At 45.7% G+C, this 20,000-nt stretch overlaps 2 protein-coding genes and 2 long non-coding RNA genes across 7 annotated transcripts in view; 1 reads left to right on the forward strand and 3 right to left on the reverse strand.

Annotated features, from left to right (window-relative positions):
• LOC107374717 (tomoregulin-1) overlaps nt 1–2,245 on the reverse strand; it is a 16,937-nt gene extending 14,692 nt beyond the window's left edge. Inside the window, exon 1 of the mRNA XM_015942931.3 lies at nt 1,916–2,245. Within this exon, the coding sequence (XP_015798417.1) occupies nt 1,916–2,045 (130 nt within the window). The 5' untranslated portion in view covers nt 2,046–2,245. The remainder of the gene's footprint in view (nt 1–1,915) is intronic.
• Nucleotides 2,246–2,520: 275 nt separating this feature from the next.
• LOC107383161 (melanoma receptor tyrosine-protein kinase) overlaps nt 2,521–20,000 on the forward strand; it is a 46,937-nt gene continuing 29,457 nt past the window's right edge. The window contains exon 1 of one of the 3 annotated variants that reach the window (XM_054750960.2): nt 2,521–2,685. Coding sequence is in view for 2 of the 3 variants with exons in the window: in XM_054750959.2 (XP_054606934.1) it covers nt 16,078–16,159 (82 nt within the window). In the remaining variant the exon portion in view is untranslated. Of the gene's footprint in view, nt 2,686–13,350; nt 13,394–15,933; nt 16,160–20,000 lie in introns of those variants that run through there. The other 2 variants (XM_070553513.1, XM_054750959.2) reach the window with 2 other exon arrangements.
• On the reverse strand, nt 3,705–4,008 carry LOC139070741 (uncharacterized). Its single transcript, XR_011521197.1, has 2 exons — nt 3,868–4,008; nt 3,705–3,757 (listed from the first exon to the last, which is right to left on the reverse strand). It is a non-coding gene; the product is annotated as an uncharacterized lncRNA (long non-coding RNA).
• LOC139070740 (uncharacterized) lies at nt 10,747–11,450 on the reverse strand. 2 transcript variants are annotated; one of them, XR_011521196.1, is made up of 4 exons: nt 11,385–11,450; nt 11,210–11,226; nt 10,997–11,111; nt 10,747–10,886 (listed from the first exon to the last, which is right to left on the reverse strand). It is a non-coding gene; the product is annotated as an uncharacterized lncRNA (long non-coding RNA). The 2 variants fall into 2 exon arrangements; XR_011521195.1 differs by lacking the exon at nt 11,385–11,450 and having other exon boundaries at nt 11,210–11,311.

A 20,000-nucleotide genomic window follows, 5' to 3' on the forward strand; every position in this document is an offset into this window, starting at 1 on the left:
GTCCATGTGGACAATTAAAACTAGTTTAACTAAAAAACTAGTTAGTTTAACTACTTTAACTAGGTTGCCTTCTCATGTTTCAAACGTCCGCCTGCTCTACATCCTGTCTTCATGGAGCAGCTCGGCTCTAATTTAGCCTTTCTGTATCTAGATGTGATGTCATCATCGTTCCATCTGAACTTTGACCTTCAGCACAGGTGAAACACTCAGCCCAGCAAATCAAATCCGGAACGGTTCTTCTGTGAACCAGAAGGAACCGTGGTTCTGCTCTCAGCCACCTTGGACCGGACCCCATCAGAACCGACGAGCTGCTGCAGACTGAACATCTTGGTTTGAGCTGAAGAGGCGAGCATAAAAATAGTTTCTTCGTTCGGATCCTTGGAAAGCGGGAAATGCGGTTCTCTCTGCTCCACGTTTCCACGTTTAGATCTGAGGAGTTTCTCCACCGGACCCAAACCGACAGACAGGAAACTAAAAATAGTTCCCAGCTGCAGATGTTTCAGAACATCAGAGCAGCTTAAAGTCCTCCTGAAGGGAGCAGCGGACCGGAGCGGTCCAGAAACTCAGGTTCTGGGCTACATCAGTCCAGCTGAAACGGGTCTGAGCTGATTCTGACTGAATGTTTAAATGTTCATGTTGGGAAACAGAGATGTAGCACAGTTCTGGTTCTGAAGTGTAAAACTGGTTCTGACCTCAGTGGTCAGTAGAACCCAGAAAGAACTGAGTCTGAATCCATCAGAGTAACCGAGAACTGATTCCAGACCCGGAACCAGATCCAGCACCTGATCAGCAGCGGCGAAGCTCTGTGGCTCAGTCAGACTCATCTCAGGAGGAAGAATCTGGTTCTGATCCCAATCCAGATCTGATCCTGATACCTACGCATCCCAAGTGGGAAGCTATAGCTTCCAGGTTCCTCAGAGAAGTTAAAGAAGGAATAAATGAAACCAGGAAGCTGCTCCTGAGTTCTACGTCGATGAATTGAATCTGATTGGATCAGAGGATGAAAGTTTAAACCAACAGAAAAACAGACGCTGAAGGTCCGGTTCTGGTGAAGGGTCGGAGAAAAGACCAGATTATATTTTAATCTGTAAAGAACCGGATTAATCAGACGGAGATTTAGAACGAACGTGATCCAGTTATTTACTTGTTTAGATTGTTTGTTATCGCCCTCCCCTTAACGGCCAAACATCTCCTAAACCTCAGGAAACTCTTCAGATTAACGTCTGCAGCTAGGTCACCTGATTCAAGATGGCCGCCACAGCTGATCAAAGTTAGCAAACACCAAAACGTCTCAGACTTTACAGACATGGAGCTAAAATCTTCTGAGTTAGTGTAAGAAAACACCCCCTAGTGGCTGGCTGCAGCATGTGTTTAAGCCCCGCCTCCTCCATGTAAATCCTCAACATGCCGACTTTTCTCTGTTGCTGCTGATCAGTTTCCTGATGAAGAGGAGTCTTTACAAGGGCTGTACATGAGCACGTACACACACACACACACACACACACACACACACACAGACACACACACACACACACACACTGACCTCACCCTGTTTCTCCCACCCTGTAATTAACTCAAGACCTGTTTAAAGTGGTCAACACACACACACACACACACACACACACACACACACACACACACACACACACACACACACACACACACACACACACACACACACACACTCTTCACTGAACTCAGTCTTATTGACCATGCTGTTGTCATGACGACCACATCAGGGTCACTGTTGATGTTAGTTATCCTTGAGCAGCATCTTGATTCATTTTCCCGCAGGTTGCTATGACAACAGCAACTCCGATGGGTCAGGATGACAACAGCCAGGTCACGTGATCGAATACAGACAATGAGCCTGACCCCTGGCCCTCAGCTTCAGGTGTGTGCACGAGCTGCTCACCTGGACAGTCAGCGGCCTTCCCGGGTCCGCAGTCCGGACTCCCGCCGCGGGTGAATGAGGTCCAGGCGTTCGGGAGACCCAACAAGAGCAGCATGCAGCAGAACCCGGAGAACCGGCCCGGCAGAGCCATGGTGGAGGGATGGAGGGACACGGGGACAAAAGGATGAAGGTGGACAAAAGTAAAAAACTGGAGACGGACTCGGATTTCCCTCTGGAAGGTCCTGAATGAACGAACAGCTCAACATAAAAACCCTCCAGTCTCCTTTCTTTCCACGAGTTTCCGAAATCCCTTCACGGTTTTCAGGAAAAAAACACGTAGTGGTGAAAACCGGGAGGAACCGACCGGGAAGGGCTCGGCGGTCTGAAGCGCAGTCCGGGACAACAAAGCGGCTCAGGGCCTGGGGCTTCCCACACCGACCCCCACACCTCCAGTCTGCTCACAGCCCGGACCCAGCCTCCATCCCCCAGCCCCGCAGCCAAGCACTCAAACCGGCGGGGAGACGCGACCGCGGGCCGCCGCGGAACAACCAAACCAGCTGGAGCTCCGGAGGGGCTCCAGGAGCAGCATTCAGGCCGAGCGGGAGCGACGTGCACCGGGTAAGGTGATCGGAAAGGGTCGGTGGGTCGGACCGGGACTTTTTCTTTTTTCTGTCCTCCTGTTGTTCCTCCACCGAATCACATCAACAAAGGCCCGGACCACGTGACCCGCAGGAGACCACTCCCACGCAGAGAGACGATCCCAAATCCCTGCAGACCTGCGTCCTCATCAGGTCCTCACACACGCGCGTGCACGGCCCCCGGGTTATTCATCATAACAAATAAAATACAATAGACCACAAAAATGCTTCATCAGATAAAACAAACCACAAAAATCATAAAATAATCAGTGAGAAATAAAAATTGTTCAATTCAGTTTATTTATAAAGCGCCAAGTCAGGACCAGAGTCGTCTGGAGGACCTGCACACAGTAAACAACACAGGTCAGGTCATTCAGCCCATCAGTAAACACAAACAGTTTCCTACATAAGGAACCCAGCAGGTCGCATCGAGTCACTGACTAGTGTCAGAGTCTTTACAGCAATCCTCATATTAAGCAAGCATAAAGTGATAGTGGAGAGGAAAACTCCCTTTTAACAGGAAGAAACCTCCAGAGAATCCTGGCTCAGTATAAGCAGCCACACACACACACACACACACACACACACACACACACACACACACACACACACACACACACACACACACACACACACACACACACACACACACACACACGCACACACGCACACACGCACACACACTATTGAAAAATCTCATCTGAATCAGGTGTAACAAATAAGGACATTCCTCAACTTTAATCTTTAAGAGTTCTGAGTGTAAAGAAAGGACGACTGGTACACTAACAGTCTGGCTTTGTTGCACTTTTGTGTTTTAATAAATACAAAATTACCTGAGCAGTTACCAATGTAGTAATCTGAGTAGTAAAATGAGTAGTAATCTGAGTTGTAATCTAAAAAGTAATCTAAGCAGTAATTTGAGAAGTAGTAATTTGAGCCGTAATCTGTCACAATGTTTCTGTCTAAATAAGGTAATAAAACAAAACAAAAAAACAAAACAGGAAGCTTTAAAGGAGACGAGACGTCTGGATTATTTCTTTTATCTGACGGCGCCACCTAGAGGCTGACAAGCGTATTACACCAAGACGTTGTTTCATTTTCAACTTTACGGCTGCCAACTTAGCGGCTTTGTCACTGTTTCTACTCGGGTCGAAAGAATCCACGCTTCGTACTGATGTCCACAATTATTTTATTTCTCTCTGACAATCATGGAGCACCGTGAAAACTAGAAACAAGTAAAATAATATCAATAGCACATATGATATTCATCTCAGCCACTTATTTCCTTTCGCAAGTGCACAAGTGTTAAACGAAGAACAGTATAACGTTTTTTACCGTGTACGCCTTGTAAACCCAGCAGTAGAAAAGATGTATGTTCCAAAAGTCCGCCGTGTTACCGCTCCGTGTCGTCTCTCCCGCGACTCACAGGAAGCGACTACCTCACAACAATCTCAACAGAAACATTTCTTATAAGAAAGACGTATAACTCCACTGCACAGGTCCACAATATGAGTACCAAATAAAGAAAACAAAACAGAGACAACGTACCGATCTCCGATGCGCTGCTGGTGTTGTCATGGCAACCAACACAAACATTTCAACGTCAGTTACACTCCCACCAATTACCTTTGATTATTACAATTGCGAATGTAAATACACTTGTATTGTTCATTAAATCAATGGTAATTCCCAAGCACCATGTTGTTATGTTAAAACACTCTTGCATTGACATAAACAATATACTTTTCTCAAACAATGAATTCAACAATATGAACAGAATTTACATCTCCACAACATGTGCATGAAGTACAGCATAATGACAACTTGTATTTTAGAAGGGAAATCTAATCAATGAATGACATATTTTTCTCATTTTTTACCAGGACCACTAATTTCTGAATGGGTCTTTGAATGATGGATGGTTGGACGAGGCGTTCGCCTCTCTTTCCTAATTTCCTATCACCAGTCTGGATTGTCACCTTCCGTACAAGTCCATCATCATCCTCATGTGCTTCCACAACCCTAGCGAGTTTCCATTCATTGCGAGGAACATCTTCTTCTTTGAGAATCACAATGTCACCCACCTCCACATTACGTCTTGGTGTATGCCATCGCTGTCTCAGAGCAATATTGGCCAGGTATTCCTTTCTCCATCTGTGCCAAAATTGCTCAGTCAGATATTGGACCCTTCTCCACCGTTTCTTAGCATACAGGTCCTCCTTGACAAATTTACCTGGAGGTGGAAGTGGGATTGAGGATTTCATGGTGATCAAGTGGTTCGGTGTGAGTGGCTCCAAGCTTTTGGGGTCGTTGATGTTATCAACAGTGAGTGGGCGGTTATTCACGATGCACATAGCTTCATAAAGGAATGTCCTTAATGAGGCATCATCCAGCCTTCCCACACTGCAGGCAAGGACCGTGCTCAGTACGCTTCTCACTGTCCGGATTTGGCGCTCCCATGCGCCTCCAGCATGACTAGAGTGGGGCGTATTCATCTGGAAGTCACACTGTTTTTCTGCCAGGTATGCAGTCACTCTTTCCTTATCAAGTTCTTTCAGAGCCTTTGCCATCTCGTTTCTTGCCCCCATAAAATTAGTTCCCTGATCAGACCTAATGTGTCTAACAGCTCCACGAAGGGCAATGAAGCAGCGCAAAGCATTGATGAATGCGTCAGTCGTCAAATCCTCCAGCATCTCTATATGCACTGCCCTTGAGCAAAAACATGTGAAGAGGAGGCCGTACCGTTTTGATCTTTGCGACCCTGTTTGGTGTGAAAAGGACCAAAGCAGTCCATACCACAATAAGTGAATGGTGGTGTGGGATCAACACGGTCACTAGGTAGATCTGCCATTCGTTGCTCCTCTGGTGGCGCGCGGGCTTTCCTACACTGTACGCACTGCCTGATGTATTGGGCCACAGCCTTACTTCCACCAGCGATCCAGTAACCATTGACTCTGAGTGCATTGAGGGTTTGTCCTCTGCCTTGGTGTTGTATCTTGGTATGATGGTGTGCGATGATGAGGTTTGTAACAGCACCATCTTTAGGAAGGATCACAGGGTGTCTTAACTCGAGAGGCACAGATGCCTTCCTTAATCTTCCTCCTACTCTCATTATGCCATCTTGGAGGAATGGGTCAAGCTGAAAGAGTGGGTGGTTGCAAGGCAGCCTTCCTAGTTTCTGGCTGAGTGTGTTTAACTCCTCTTGAAAGGCATCTTGTTGTGCAAGCTTGACAAGAGTCTGTGCAGCTTGTTTTCTCTCTTCCACGTTTAAAGGTTCAGCGGTCCTGATCCTCTTTGCCAGCCGCTGGATACGAGCAATGACGTTGACAGCTGTAGCCCATCTTGAGAACCGCAGCAGATGCTTCTGGATGTCAAACTGTCTTGCTGCCTCAACCTTCAACACCTGAGTAGTCCTCACCTCTGGGTCTCCCACCAGCAAATCTGAAGTAGCCTGTTTGGTGGCTATCTCTCTTTCCCATAGAAAGCCTGGGCCAGAGAACCAATTTGACTTGATGAGGTCAGCTACTTTGAGGCCTCTCGATGCATGATCAGCAGGGTTTTCTCCTGTGTCCACATAATACCATTTCCGTGCATCTGTGTTTTCTCGAATTTTCTGAACACGATTTGCCACGAACACATGGAACCTTCTTGCTTCATTATTGATGTAACCAAGCACGACCTTTGAGTCTGTCCAAAAATATTCGTCATCAATCTTGAGCTCTAGCTCCTCCCTTAATATGCTGCTCACAGATGCCGAGGTTACTGCTGCAGTTAATTCTAGCCTCGGTATGGTGACTATTTTGGTTGGTGCAACCCTCGCCTTGCCCATGACCAAGGAGCAGCATACCCTTTCTCTGCTTACTACTCTGATGTAAGAGCACTGGCCATACCCTTGACTGCTTGCATCAGAGAAATGGTGAAGCTCGGCTCTCTGAATCTCACCAAGGCTGTCAGGTATGAAGCATCTTTGAATTTCAATTCTTTCCAGGTTCTCCAAATCCTTCATCCAAGTCTCCCACCTTAACTTCAAGTCTTTGGGTAGTGGCTCATCCCACCCTGTGCCTCTCTGACACATCTCTTGCAGCACTCTTTTCCCTTCAAGAATGACTGGGGCTAGAAACCCCAAAGGGTCATACAAGGAGGCCACAATTGAGAGGATCCCTCGGCGCGTTGCCAGTTTCTCCTCAAGTGACACCTTGAAGGAGAAGCTATCATTTTCAATGTTCCACCTTATACCTAGTACTCTTTGAACTGGCAAATCATTGTGATTAAGATCAACATTCTTCACCTCCGTAGCACGCGCTGCAACCTCCACTGAGTCAAGGACCTCTCGACTGTTGGAGAGAAATTTGTGAAGGTGCAGCTTTCCTTTGGCACACACAGCTTGGGCATCTTTGACCAGTTCAATTGCCTCACCCACCGACTTTACACTTATGAGACCATCGTCGACATAGAAATGTTTCTGGATGAAGCTAGCTGCGGAGGGGTACTCTTTCTCACATTGGCTGGCAAGGTGTTTCATGCCATAATTGGCACAGCCAGGGGAGGATGATGCTCCAAACAGGTGAACCTTCATGCGGTACTCTCTGGGTTCTGAGTTTGTGTCTCCATTTTCCCACCAGAGAAATCGCAGGTAGTCTCTATCATCCTCGCTCACATGAAACCTGTGGAACATTTTCTCCACATCACACATGACTGCGATGGGATATTTACGGAAGCGGCACAGCACAGCTGTTAGGTTATTTGTGAGGTCAGGTCCTGTTAGCAGATGGTCGTTTAAGGAGGTGCCTTCATACCTTGCAGAGCAGTCGAAAACCACTCTGATTTTGCCTGGTTTTCTGGGGTGGTAAACTCCTTGATGTGGGATATACCACACTTTCCCCAGCTCTGCTTGGTTTTCCACTTTCTCTGCATCTCCATCCTTGAAGACACCTTCCATAAATCTCACGTAGTCTATTTTGAATTTGGGATCTCTGTCCAGCTTCCTCTTTAGATGCTTCAACCGTACTAATGCCAGCCTTTTGTTGTCTGGGAGATGTGGACGTGCTTTGAAAGGGAGAGGCATCTCCAGGTGACCCTCCTTATTTTGTTGGATCCTCTCTTTCAAGATCTGCAGGAAGCATATATCTTCTTGAGATATGCTTCTGTCACCAGATTTTGTGTCTGCAAAATCGGACTCTAGGGCCTTGATGACAGCAAATGGCGTTATGGGTGGCATCTCTCTGACAGACACTCGATGGCAAAAACCAGTCACATCTTTAGCTTGCACCCGCTGTGGTGCGCTTCCCACAATGCTCCAACCAAGATCCGTCTCAATAGCATAAGGCTCATAGTCGCCCCCAGTGATGACCCTTCTTGGAATTAACGCTCTGGAGCAGTCATATCCAATCAACAATCCAACACCACAGTCCATCAACGGGGGTATCTCTTGGGCCATGCTTACAAGGTGTTTCCATTTGTTGGCTGTCTGACAATTGGGAATATGTGCACGGTCAAGAGGAATGAAGTCCCTTGTGTAGGCTGGAGGCAAATTGATTGAAACGTTTGAGGAAAATCCTCTAACTTTGAGCTTGCATACTCTTTGACTCTTCACGACTGAGTCTCTCCCCATCATGGTGGAAAGTTTAAGTTTCACTGGTTCCATTGCTGCTTTTAGCTTTTCGCACACCTCCTGATCAACAAATGTGTGACTACTTTGAGTGTCCAATAGTGCATACACTAGGGTTTCAGTGTCCGGAGCACTAAGTGTTGAGATCCACACTGGGACTATCATCGACGTACTCCCACCTTCACCTCCACTCACACAACATGATAAAGATGACGTGCTTTCTTCCACTGCACCCTGAATTGATGATTCTCCTGCTGTAGAACGATCTTCATGCAATGGCGTTGGGTGACTCTTTTTGCATATGCTACATGTGGACCTGTTTCTACAGTCTTTAGAATTGTGACCCTTTCTTAGACATGCAAAACACAACTTATTTTCAAGTATGCATTTTTTCTTATCCTCTACAGGCATGTCCATAAGCCTCTTGCATTTATGTATGGAATGGTTCTCACTACAGCAGATACACTGGTCACTATTGTAATTTTGTGTTGGTGTGTTCCATTTCTTTGGTTTCTCTGCATCTCCCAACTTGATTTGACCAGGGTCAGATTTGGTGGTGGAGCTTGATGGAATTGAAGGTTTCACATTTGTGGCAAACGTGTTTGCTTTTGAACGCTTCATTTCTCTTGGTGGTGCCTCTGCAGAGTGCCTTAAGGCATGTAAGGATGACACTGGATTGCATGCTATGCGTGACTCCTTAGAGACAAAGGAAGCAAACTCATGAAAGCTTGGATAGTCGTTGCCCCGATCTAGCTGCTCTGTAACGTAACGGTTCCATCTACATGTCACCCAATCAGGAAGCTTGACTAATATTTTCTGATTCTCCTCGCAGTCGTTAAGAGCCTGTAAGCCCTTTATGTGGGGCATTGCATTACTACATGTTTGGAGGAAATCACTGAACTCTCTTAGCTTGAGATATTCCTTTCCTCCAATCTTCGGCCACCCATTTAACTTCTCTCTGAAAGCCCGCTGTACTACAAAGGAATGGCCATATCTAGCATTTAACCTATCCCATGCCTGTTGATAGGCTTCTTTATCTTTTCTGTAGAAGCTGCCTTCAAGAGAAGATTTTGCCTCGCCTGCTATGTACTTTTGCAGGTAGAATAGCCTGTCTGCAGGGTCAGAGCATCGTCTCTCTATGAGGGCTTTGAAGCTCATGCTCCATTCTGTAAACTTCAGAGGATCACCCGAGAATACAGAAGGTTCTGGAGTTGGCAAGCGGGTGAGAGCTAATGACTCTTGTAGCGATTTGACCAATGATGTCTCGTTTTGCACAACCTGCCGTTCTTGATCTGGGATGTGGTGAGCGAAGGGGTGTGCATCACTCACTTTGCTGAATGGAGGACTGCGTGTCCCATCCCTTTCCTCTTCTTCAGTGTAGACATTTAGCCTTGCCTGAATTACATCAATGTCCCTCTGGTTTTCCAGTTTTCTCAACTGCTGACGTTGAGCTTCGATGGCAGCTTCCATATCAACTTCAGCTCTCTTTGCAGCCAGCTGAGCAGCCGCTTCCGCCCTCATAGCCGAAATGCTAGGTGACTCTGAGAGATGTTTAGAATTGTGACAGCTGGGTGCAGTAACTCTGGAAGCTGTGGATCCATATATGGACCTAGCATATTCATTATCAAGTAGCATGCGTAACCTTGATCTTTCTGCCACTGTGTCAAACTCATCTTCATCTTCAGTGAGACGTACTCTCATCAGCTGCAGCAAGTCGGCTGTCACAGCTGAGCATGCATCAATCTTTCTTCGAATTTCTTGACTTGGTGAGGTTTGGAGTCGAATTCTGTCATACTGTTCCTTTAATTCAGACTCTTGCTTCTCAGCCTCATCCATCATATTATACATGTCACTCTCAGAGCATGCTTGCTTTAACCTTGTGCGAATGTCTCTTACGTTGCTTCTCCACTTCTCATATGTTGCTTTGAACCTCTTCTCCTTTTGAGTTAACTCTTGATCTTTCAGTTCCTGCATTTTTGGTGTTAATCGCCTTTCACGAGAGGATTTTCTTGTTTTTGTCTCAGATTTCTCAGACACTACACTTCTTTCCTCTTTCATATCCCCTGCATCTTGGACTTTTGACATAACATTAGGATGACTATGGTCATCTTTAGACATTTTCAGACTTTAAAAGGGGTATCTTATGAAGGGACAAGATATCTAAGGTAATTACAAGAATGGAATGGATGCAATAGGTGGAGAATTATTAAAATTAACACAAGGCACATTAGCTTAGTTTCTTACATATGACAGTAAATAAACTTCAGTTTCAGCCTTCTTAAAGCTTGCAAACAATAAGTAAGAAAACAACAATAAGTTCCAGGACTTGAACAGATTGTCCTTTTTTTTTCTTTTTCTTTTTTTGTTACACAGTCTGAAGTTTGAACACAATTAATTTCTTGTCCATTATAGCAAATTTGTAGCTCATGTTCTATCCATCAACACAGGAGGCATAACAGCTGCGTAATATAGCCTGATGACTCACGCTTCTTGAAACCGCTTCTTGAAGTGTCCACTGAATATGCAGCTCCTGATTGGTTGCTCCAAAATGCAAAGCAACGTGTCCACTGAAGCCTGTAGCTCACTGTAGCTTGCTGCAGGATGACGAGAGCTCTGCGCACCGAAGCCTCCAGATGGATTGGGCCAACGTTTTCACTGTTTCTACTCGGGTCGAAAGAATCCACGCTTCGTACTGATGTCCACAATTATTTTATTTCTCTCTGACAATCATGGAGCACCGTGAAAACTAGAAACAAGTAAAATAATATCAATAGCACATATGATATTCATCTCAGCCACTTATTTCCTTTCGCAAGTGCACAAGTGTTAAACGAAGAACAGTATAACGTTTTTTACCGTGTACGCCTTGTAAACCCAGCAGTAGAAAAGATGTATGTTCCAAAAGTCCGCCGTGTTACCGCTCCGTGTCGTCTCTCCCGCGACTCACAGGAAGCGACTACCTCACAACAATCTCAACAGAAACATTTCTTATAAGAAAGACGTATAACTCCACTGCACAGGTCCACAATATGAGTACCAAATAAAGAAAACAAAACAGAGACAACGTACCGATCTCCGATGCGCTGCTGGTGTTGTCATGGCAACCAACACAAACATTTCAACGTCAGTTACAGTCACCATTTCTAACGACTTTTCAGGCCCCCTTAACCCCCCCCCCCCCAGCGCCTGGCGACAAATCTGACCCCCTCAGCTACTTTGACTACAACTTTGTAGCAGACTTTACCTGCAGATTAGAAATGCATCTGAAGCGACAGGACCGTCCTTCCTTCCAGAGGATCAGAAAGAAAGTGATCTGCGCATGTGCGTGCAGCATGATCACGCTGTTGGCCAATCAATCACTAAAATGTTTTTTTCTTCTAGAAAAGAAAGTTTTTTATTAGCACCGCTCTACATAAAAACGCTTTACAGACACAATAAATGATTATTAGATATTATTATATCTAATAATGGAGAAAAACGTCAGAAAATAAAAATAAAATGACAAAAGGAAACAAAACTGTCAAAAACAGCATGAAGAGAAATGAGAGAGGAAGAAGAGGAGGTCTCACCAAAGTTTTATTAGTATTAGAGATGCACCGATACCACTTATTTCTAAACCGATACTTGGATCTGAGCACTCATCGATACCAATACCGATACTTACTGTGTGGACCGATACACATAAAAATGCAATGAATGGAATGCAGGTTTTATTGTCTTCTCTGCTTTCAACGGGGAGAGACTGAGGTAGATAAAAATAAAATGTGTTTATAGAAATGACCACAAAGCTAAAATATTAGGTGAACAGCAATGACCAGATACAGCGAAGCCACTTTCAGACAACTGCATGGTATCGGCTGACTTTTACCGTTATCGGTGCAGGTATCGGTATCGGTAATATGATCATTTTTGTCATTTTTACAAACTAACAAGTAAAGAACTTAAATAGAAAAAAGAATAAATTATTATTTTAATCCAAATTAAAAATGATCAAATTAACAATTAAATAAAAATTTGAAGGAAGAAGTTTGTTTTATTTAGATCTAAAGTTTCCTGGTGAGAAAATTATTTTTATAAATGCTGCAGAGTCCATCCATCCATCCATCCATCCATCCATCCATCCATCCATGCATCCATCCATCCATCCATCCATCCATCCATCCATCCATCCATGCATCCATCCATGCATCCATCCATGCATCCATCCATGCATCCATCCATCCATCCATACATCCATCCATGCATCCATCCATGCATCCATCCATCCATGCATCCATCCATGCATCCATCCATCCATGCATCCATCCATGCATCCATCCATGCATCCATCCATGCATCCATCCATCCATCCATCCATCCATGCATCCATCCATGCATCCATCCATGCATCCATCCATGCATCCATCCATCCATCCATCCATGCATCCTTCCATCCATCCATGCATCCATCCATGCATCCATCCATGCATCCATCCATCCATCCATCCATCCATCCATGCATCCATCCATCCATCCATGCATCCATCCATCCATCCATCCATCCATCCATCCATCCATCCATCCATCCATCCATGCATCCATCCATGCATCCATCCATGCATCCATGCATCCATCCATGCATCCATCCATCCATCCATCCATCCATGCATCCATCCCTGCATCCATCCATCCATGCATCCATCCATCCATCCATCCATCCATGCATCCATGCATCCATCCATCCATCCATCCATCCATCCATCATCCATCCATCCATCTTTCCATCCATCCATCCATGCATCCATCCATCCATCCATCCATCCATCCATCCATCCATCCATCCATCCATCCATGCATCCATCCATGCATCCATCCATCCATCCATGCATCCATCCATCCATCCATCCATCCATCCATCCATCCATCCATGCATCCATCCATGCATCCATCCATCCATCCATCCATCCATCCATGCATCCATCCATCCATCCATCCATCCATCCATCCATCCAACCATCCATCCATCCTCTCTCCCTCTGAACTTGACTCTCGTAGACCAGCTGACTGGTCCTCGTGACTCGTGTCTCTGATTCCTGCTCTGAACATGCAGCATCTTCTCACCTATATCCTGACAGTCTCCACACACCTGAACCTCTCTCACTACTTCCTCCCGTCCAGTCCCAGACCAGCTGTGAGATCTAATCCTGAAGTCCTTCCTGGTCAAAGACCCGCCCAGACCTGGTTTGATGGTGAGGCCCCATGTCCCTGTTACAGGTGAGGTACTGGGTCCACCAGTGTCCCTACACCGGAGACACGCTGTCCCAAACAGAATCCCTAACAGGACTGACCTGGAACCAGAGTCTGATTGATGATGTAGGACATTTATGAATGGTTGGTGTTTTTTAGTTCCTGAATAATAGATGCTGCAGAACAGCTTCGTGTCCCCCCCCCCCCCCCCCATTTCCAACTGAAAGCTCTAAGTCGATTAACCCGATAACCCGATTCCACCTGAGAACACCGGTGTAGCAGAAAGCTGCAGACAGGCGGAGAACCTTTAATAAGGATGTGACTACCTGGGAGCCGAGCAGCTAGGGTTGACCAGGAACCTCTCACACGTTCACACCTTCTTCTCAGTCCTGAAGGTCAGCTTCTGTTTGGGTGAGAGGGCCGAGCCCAGAAGTTTCCCACCAGGTCATAAACACAAAGGAACAAACCTAAGGTTGGTATTCTGAACCGCTCCAGGACAACCTCCTCAGTTTTTATCCTTTATTCCTTCAAGTTTTGCTTTATTGTTTACAGTAAACAAAATAATCACAACACACACAAGAGCAACAACACCTGGCCTCTGAAACGGACCCAGGTCCCCAACATAAACCAGCCGTGTGTCCGTTATGTGTGACAGTAATGAGGATCGGCCATTTTGAGCTGAATATTGTTGTTTATGTGTTGTGTGTTTACTTTAGGAAAACAGGATGACCCGGGATGTTGGCGGTGGGCGGAGCTTGTCTTTTAGTAGACATTGTAGAAGTGTGCTGATGCACCACATTATGAGAGAAAACAGCAAGAGGGTTAGCAGGAATGGGTGCTTGTGTACTCGTGACGTGTTGAGAGTCTGGTAGCGAGTGTACCGTCGGCGTTGTACCGTCTGCTACAGCCGGGTCTGGCTGTCCGCTCGGGTCAGAGCTGAAAACCCGTCCTGTTCACTTTCCTGATGCTTCGTTGGCAGAAATCTGGTTTCTGCTCACAAACAGATTTCAGATGAAACCTGTGAAGCAAAAAGTCTGGATTAATTATGCATGCTGCAAACTCTGCAGAGTGGATAAAACATCGACCCCATTTAGCATAAAACACTGTGTGTGTGTGTTCATGTGTGTGTGTGTGTGTGTATTCATGTGTGTGTGTGTGTGTGTTCATGACTGTATGTGTGTGTGTTCATGGCTGTATGTGTGTGTGTTTCATGTGTGTGTGTTTCATGTGTGTGTGTGTGTTCATGGCTGTATATGTGTGTGTGTGTGTGTGTGTGTGTGTGTGTGTGTGTGTGTGTGTGTGTTCATGGCTGTATGTGTGTGTGTTTCATGTGTGTGTGTGTTCATGGCTGTATGTGTGTGTGTTTCATGTGTGTGTGTGTGTGTGTGTGTGTGTGTGTTCATGGCTGTATGTGTGTGTGTGTGCACATTCTTGTGTGTGTGTGTGTGTGTTCATGGCTGTATGTGTGTGTGTTTCATGTGTGTGTGTGTGTGTGTGTGTGTGTTCATGGCTGTATGTGTGTGTGTCTCATGTGTGTGTGTGTGTTCATGGCTGTATGTGTGTGTGTTTCATGTGTGTGTGTGTGTGTGTGTGTGTGTGTGTTCATGGCTGTATGTGTGTGTGTCTCATGTGTGTGTGTGTGTTCATGGCTGTATGTGTGTGTGTGTGTGTGTGTGTTCATGGCTGTATATGTGTGTGTGTGTGTGTGTGTGTGTGTGTTCATGGCTGTATGTGTGTGTGTTTCATGTGTGTGTGTGTGTGTGTGTGTGTGTTCATGGCTGTATGTGTGTGTGTCTCATGTGTGTGTGTGTGTTCATGGCTGTATGTGTGTGTGTGTGTGTTCATGGCTGTATGTGTGTGTGTGTGAGGTTCAGACATTATTTATTGTTTTTCACTGAAAGTAATGCTAAATGTCACAGAAACATCAACACGTGACCCTCAGGTCCCTCAAAACAAATTTACCTACCAACTAAATGCTGACTGACAGAAAGCGGACAGGCTGCGGCCACCAGAGGGCGCCATCACCATCTTTATCAGAATCCGAATCAGATCGGAATCAGGTTCGTTTGTCACATGCAGGAGAACCACATTATGTCACTTCTGCGGTACTTAGTGCAAGAAAAAAATAAATGAGCAAAATTAGAATTAAGAAATAAACCTAATGAGATGATAATAATCTCTCTCATCTGTTTAGAAACTAATTCAACTTATTTGTTTATGAAGCTTCTGGATTTAATAATCAGCCACGATGAAACTCACACTCATGGTTTATTCATAACCACCAGTACAGATTTGTAACGCTGCAGCTCCTGCTGGTGTCGGCACCGACTGGTAAAGCAGGACTGGCCCACCTGGACTGCCTCAGGAACCACCGGTGCTGGTAGGGCTCGGTTCGGGTCTGTTTACCTTCATGGTGTCCTGCACATTCTGGGAACGACTGAACAGTTCTGGGTTCCTGCGTGCTCAAACAAATTATCCTACGTCACCAGATCACAGCCAATAGGAACAAAGGAGGAGATCCAGAGGTGAGAGGAGGGGAGGATGAGGAGGTGAGAGGAGGAGGAGGAGGTGTTTGGCTCGTGAATGCGCTCGGACCCGTCAGTCTGCTTCTGAGCAGAAACCCGTCCGGATCTCTTTGGCTCATGGAGCAGCAGTCCGTGCGCAGACACCGGAACCACCTGCTGGACTTCAGAACCTAAGCAGCCGAACCCATGAAGGTTCTGAGAAGAGGAGCAGCGCTGCTGCTGCTGGTGCTGCTGGGCCGCTGCTGCTGCACCGACACCGGCCGGAGAGGTGAGGCTTCACCCGGGAGAGCTCCCGGGGATCCGAACCGGGACACGTTCAGGTCTGTCAGAACGGAACCAGTTCTCAAAGTTCGGTTCTGCTGGGATTCTGCTGCTACAAGGTGGATCAAAGTTTCAGTTTCAGAATAGATTTAGTCCAAAAGTTCCGAAAAAGCTTCAGAGGTTTGTGTTGATTATTAATAATATTTAACTACATGTTAAAAGTCTAAAGAATATAAATAATAATTATTATTGATCAAAGCAAAACGTTCACATTCAGAGGAACTGAAGCAGCTTTAAAAGGTTCTGAGTGGAACCAGAACCAGAACCGATCTAAACTGGGACAGTTTAAACTCACTGGTCACCAGTTTACGCTTCATTTCCTCCCAGCTGTTGGTTTAGTGTCCGAGCCACATGTGGAGAAACACAAACATCTGGATTTATTCTGGCTGACCACATCCTCAGGTTTATTGTTGTGATGACATCATAAACAGAACTCTTTAGGTTCTGATCAGAACTAACGAGACCGACCAAATCTAATTAAATATGGAACAGATTTAATCCCAGAACCGTCCAGGTTCTGCTGCTTTAGGAGAACCAGAACCAGATACCAGTGTTCTGGTTCTGGGTTAGGGTGGCGGACCGGTTGGTTTTATGTTATGATGAGTTTGTTCTCATCCAGCGATTAGTCGGGTTCACACATCTGCTGCTTTAACGGGTTTAAACTGGAACTTTAGTGATGAAATCATTTAGATAAATAATAAAAATCACTCATAAACCTTCTGGCTTTAGAGGCTTTTATGTTTTTTTTAATCATTTTAGATTACATTGAGTATTTTAACTTAACATTAACCCTGCAGGCTCAAAACACGTTCTGATAAAAGTCCTTCAGGGGTAAATGCTCATGAAACCCGTCGGTGGACTAACCAGGTAGGTAGGTTTTAAGCTGCCGGCCTCCGGAGGGTTAAAGCAGTGTTTTGCGCTCCTTTAGTTAGTGAAAGCCTGATAGTTGGAATGTGTTCTCCACCTCCGACCCATCCCAGAGAGGAGCAGTGGCTGCAGCGGCGGCTGCGCTCGGGAGCTATCTGGTGGGTTAACCAGCAGGTGGGTCCTACGTCTTTGGTGTGACCTGATCGGGATTTGAACTCTCATCTCCCAGTCCCCAGGCGGACGCTGTACCGCTGGACCACTGGACTAGAGGATTTACTCGTTTAAACTATTTAACAGAAATTAAACAACAACTAAAATCTTTTATTCAGCAACTTTCTGAGTCAAACTGAGACAAACACATAGAAACAGAACGATTAGGGACCGGTTCTGGACTGTGGGTCCGGTTCCGGTCCTCCGCACGTCCGACCTGATTAGAAGTTTTATTTTCTTCCTCTTGATGAACCTGAAAATCCAAAGTGAACCTGCAGATGGAAGATCTGTAGATGTTTGTGTGAGCCAGCAGCGGTGAGCTGAAGGACCTGAAGTCTCCGATCTTTGTGCTTCCGAGGGGCTTTCGGGTCTCTGATACCTCTGCTGGTTTCTGCTCGGAGTGCTTCTGAGATGCAGCAAACGTTTAAGGTCTCAGACCTTCGTCAGCGAGCAGTGATGTAGACCTGAAGCGGGTCAGAGGTGGGCGAGTTTATGATCGTTGGTTATTGACTGAGTTTTTCTTCTCGCACCTCAAACATCCACCTCCTTAAACCACAGAATCACTCATTTAATCCCGTTTAATCTCCCAGATCTTTACTCACATCTGGTTTTCTAAATCCGACTGAATTATGAACCCAGAATCAGAACTCAGAGGAGCAGAAAACGAATACATCGGGCCTTTAATTAGGTTTTATTCTGTTTGTGTGGAACAGCAGATCTCCTCCGAGATGTTTCCCGTTCCTTCCAAATCGTTTCATTGGATTGTCTGGGAAAACAAAGCAGCCCTGCAAAGCATTCTGGGAGCCGCGCTGAGTAAATAGTGAGATTTGTGAGACTCCCGACTCGATCAGCTGAGAAGGTTTTGTGTTGAAAAACAAGAGAAAACGCCGAGTCGGCAGCTTCTGAGCCTGAGTGGAAGCAGCTGACGGCTCGCTACCTTTGTCTCCTCAGATATTTGATTAGTGTGTGTGTGTGTGTGTGTGTGTGTGTGTGTGTGTGTGTGTGTGTGTGTGTGAGTGTGTGTGAGCTTTGTCTTCAGGAGCACGTTGAGCTGCTCAGCAGACAGAACCGAGCGTCTGCAGGTCCGTCTGGGCTGATTTCAGGACAAACGTGGAATATTCAACAACACGATGTTTGATTCGATCTTCAGATGTTGGACTCTTCTGGTTCCTAAACAGGTTCCTTAAAAAGGCTTCAGGAGGAAGTTTGTTGTTCAACAAGTTTTAATGAGCAGTTTCTCCAGAAGAGATGTGGAAGGCTGGAGGTCCTTCAGCGGTCTTTTGGGATGATTCAAGTTCTCAATTCAAGTTTATTTATAAATCGCCAAATCACGACAAGAGTTGTGTCAGGGACCTTCACACAGGAACCCAGCAGGTTGCATCGAGTCACTGACTAGTGTCAGAGTCTATACAGCAACCCTCATACTAAGCAAGCATAAAGCGACAGTGGAGAGGAAAACTCCCTTTAACAGGAAGAATCCTCCAGAGAATCCTGGCTCAGTATAAGCAGCCATCCTCCACGACTCACTGGGGATGGAGAAGACAGAGCAGACACACACACACACACACACACACACACGCACGCACGCACGCACGCACGCACGCACGCACGCACGCACGCACGCACACACACACACACACACACACACACACACACACACACACCAAGTACTGTGTCTATAGTTCTATTGTGATGTCTTAGTAAATATTCTATTTGGTGAGAGATAAACTTTATTGTATTTATCCTAGTGAATCTATAATTAAACGGGTAAACTAGTAGTAGCACATCCAACGTCAAAGAGAGTAAAAAGTTATTATCAGGAGAGGGAGAATGTTTAAGTGGTTAGCAGCAGTGTGCTAGACGATGGCCCCCTCCATGAGGCCACCACAGCTCAGCAGAACATCGTTGTAGCTTCTTCTGGGGAGAAAAACACTTAGAGAGAAAATAAAGTTAACAGCTGAAATAGCAGGAAATAATACAGTTAAAGAGCAGACTGTAGAAGAAAGTAGTAGAGTGTGGAAAGTGGTCAGTGTGTCCTCCAGCAGTCTAAGCCTATAGCAGCATAACTACAGAGATAACTCTGGATAATCTATCCTATTTAGATGGAGGCATGTTGGAGGCAGGGCAAGGGAGAGCCGTCTTTACCGACTGTACACTCCACCACCCTCTACTCCCCCACTTGTCCAGATTTAGGCTAACATCAGATTTTAACCATAGGCCCTATCAAATAAAAATGTTTTAAGCCTATTCTTAAAAGTAGACAAAGTGTCTGCCTCACGGACTAAAGCTGGGAGCTGGTTCCACAGGAGAGGAGCCTGATAACTAAAAGATCTGCCTCCCATCCTAATTTTAGATATTCTGGGAACCACCAGTATGATCTGGAGGACCATCACGGTTCTGTTCTGGAGAAAGTTGTTCCAGGCTCTGAGTGGAGCTACTGCTCCTCAACAGGAGATGGTTCTGATAAGGAGGACCCTGATGAAGACCTAGGACCCTCTGGAGTCCCAGCCAGATTGGGTTCATCCTTATTCTCATCCTGACCTCTGACCTTGAGAAAAGCTTCAGCTTTGTTTTGGTTCGAGACAAATTCAGTTTTAGTTTTCTCAGTTTACGGAAATTTATTTACAACCAGATTAACCAGTGGAGGTCACACACACACACACACACACACACACACACACACACACACACACACACACACACACACACAC

The sequence above is a fragment of the Nothobranchius furzeri genome, chromosome 7 (assembly GCF_043380555.1).
Source record: "Nothobranchius furzeri strain GRZ-AD chromosome 7, NfurGRZ-RIMD1, whole genome shotgun sequence".
Taxonomy (NCBI): Eukaryota; Metazoa; Chordata; class Actinopteri; order Cyprinodontiformes; family Nothobranchiidae; genus Nothobranchius; species Nothobranchius furzeri.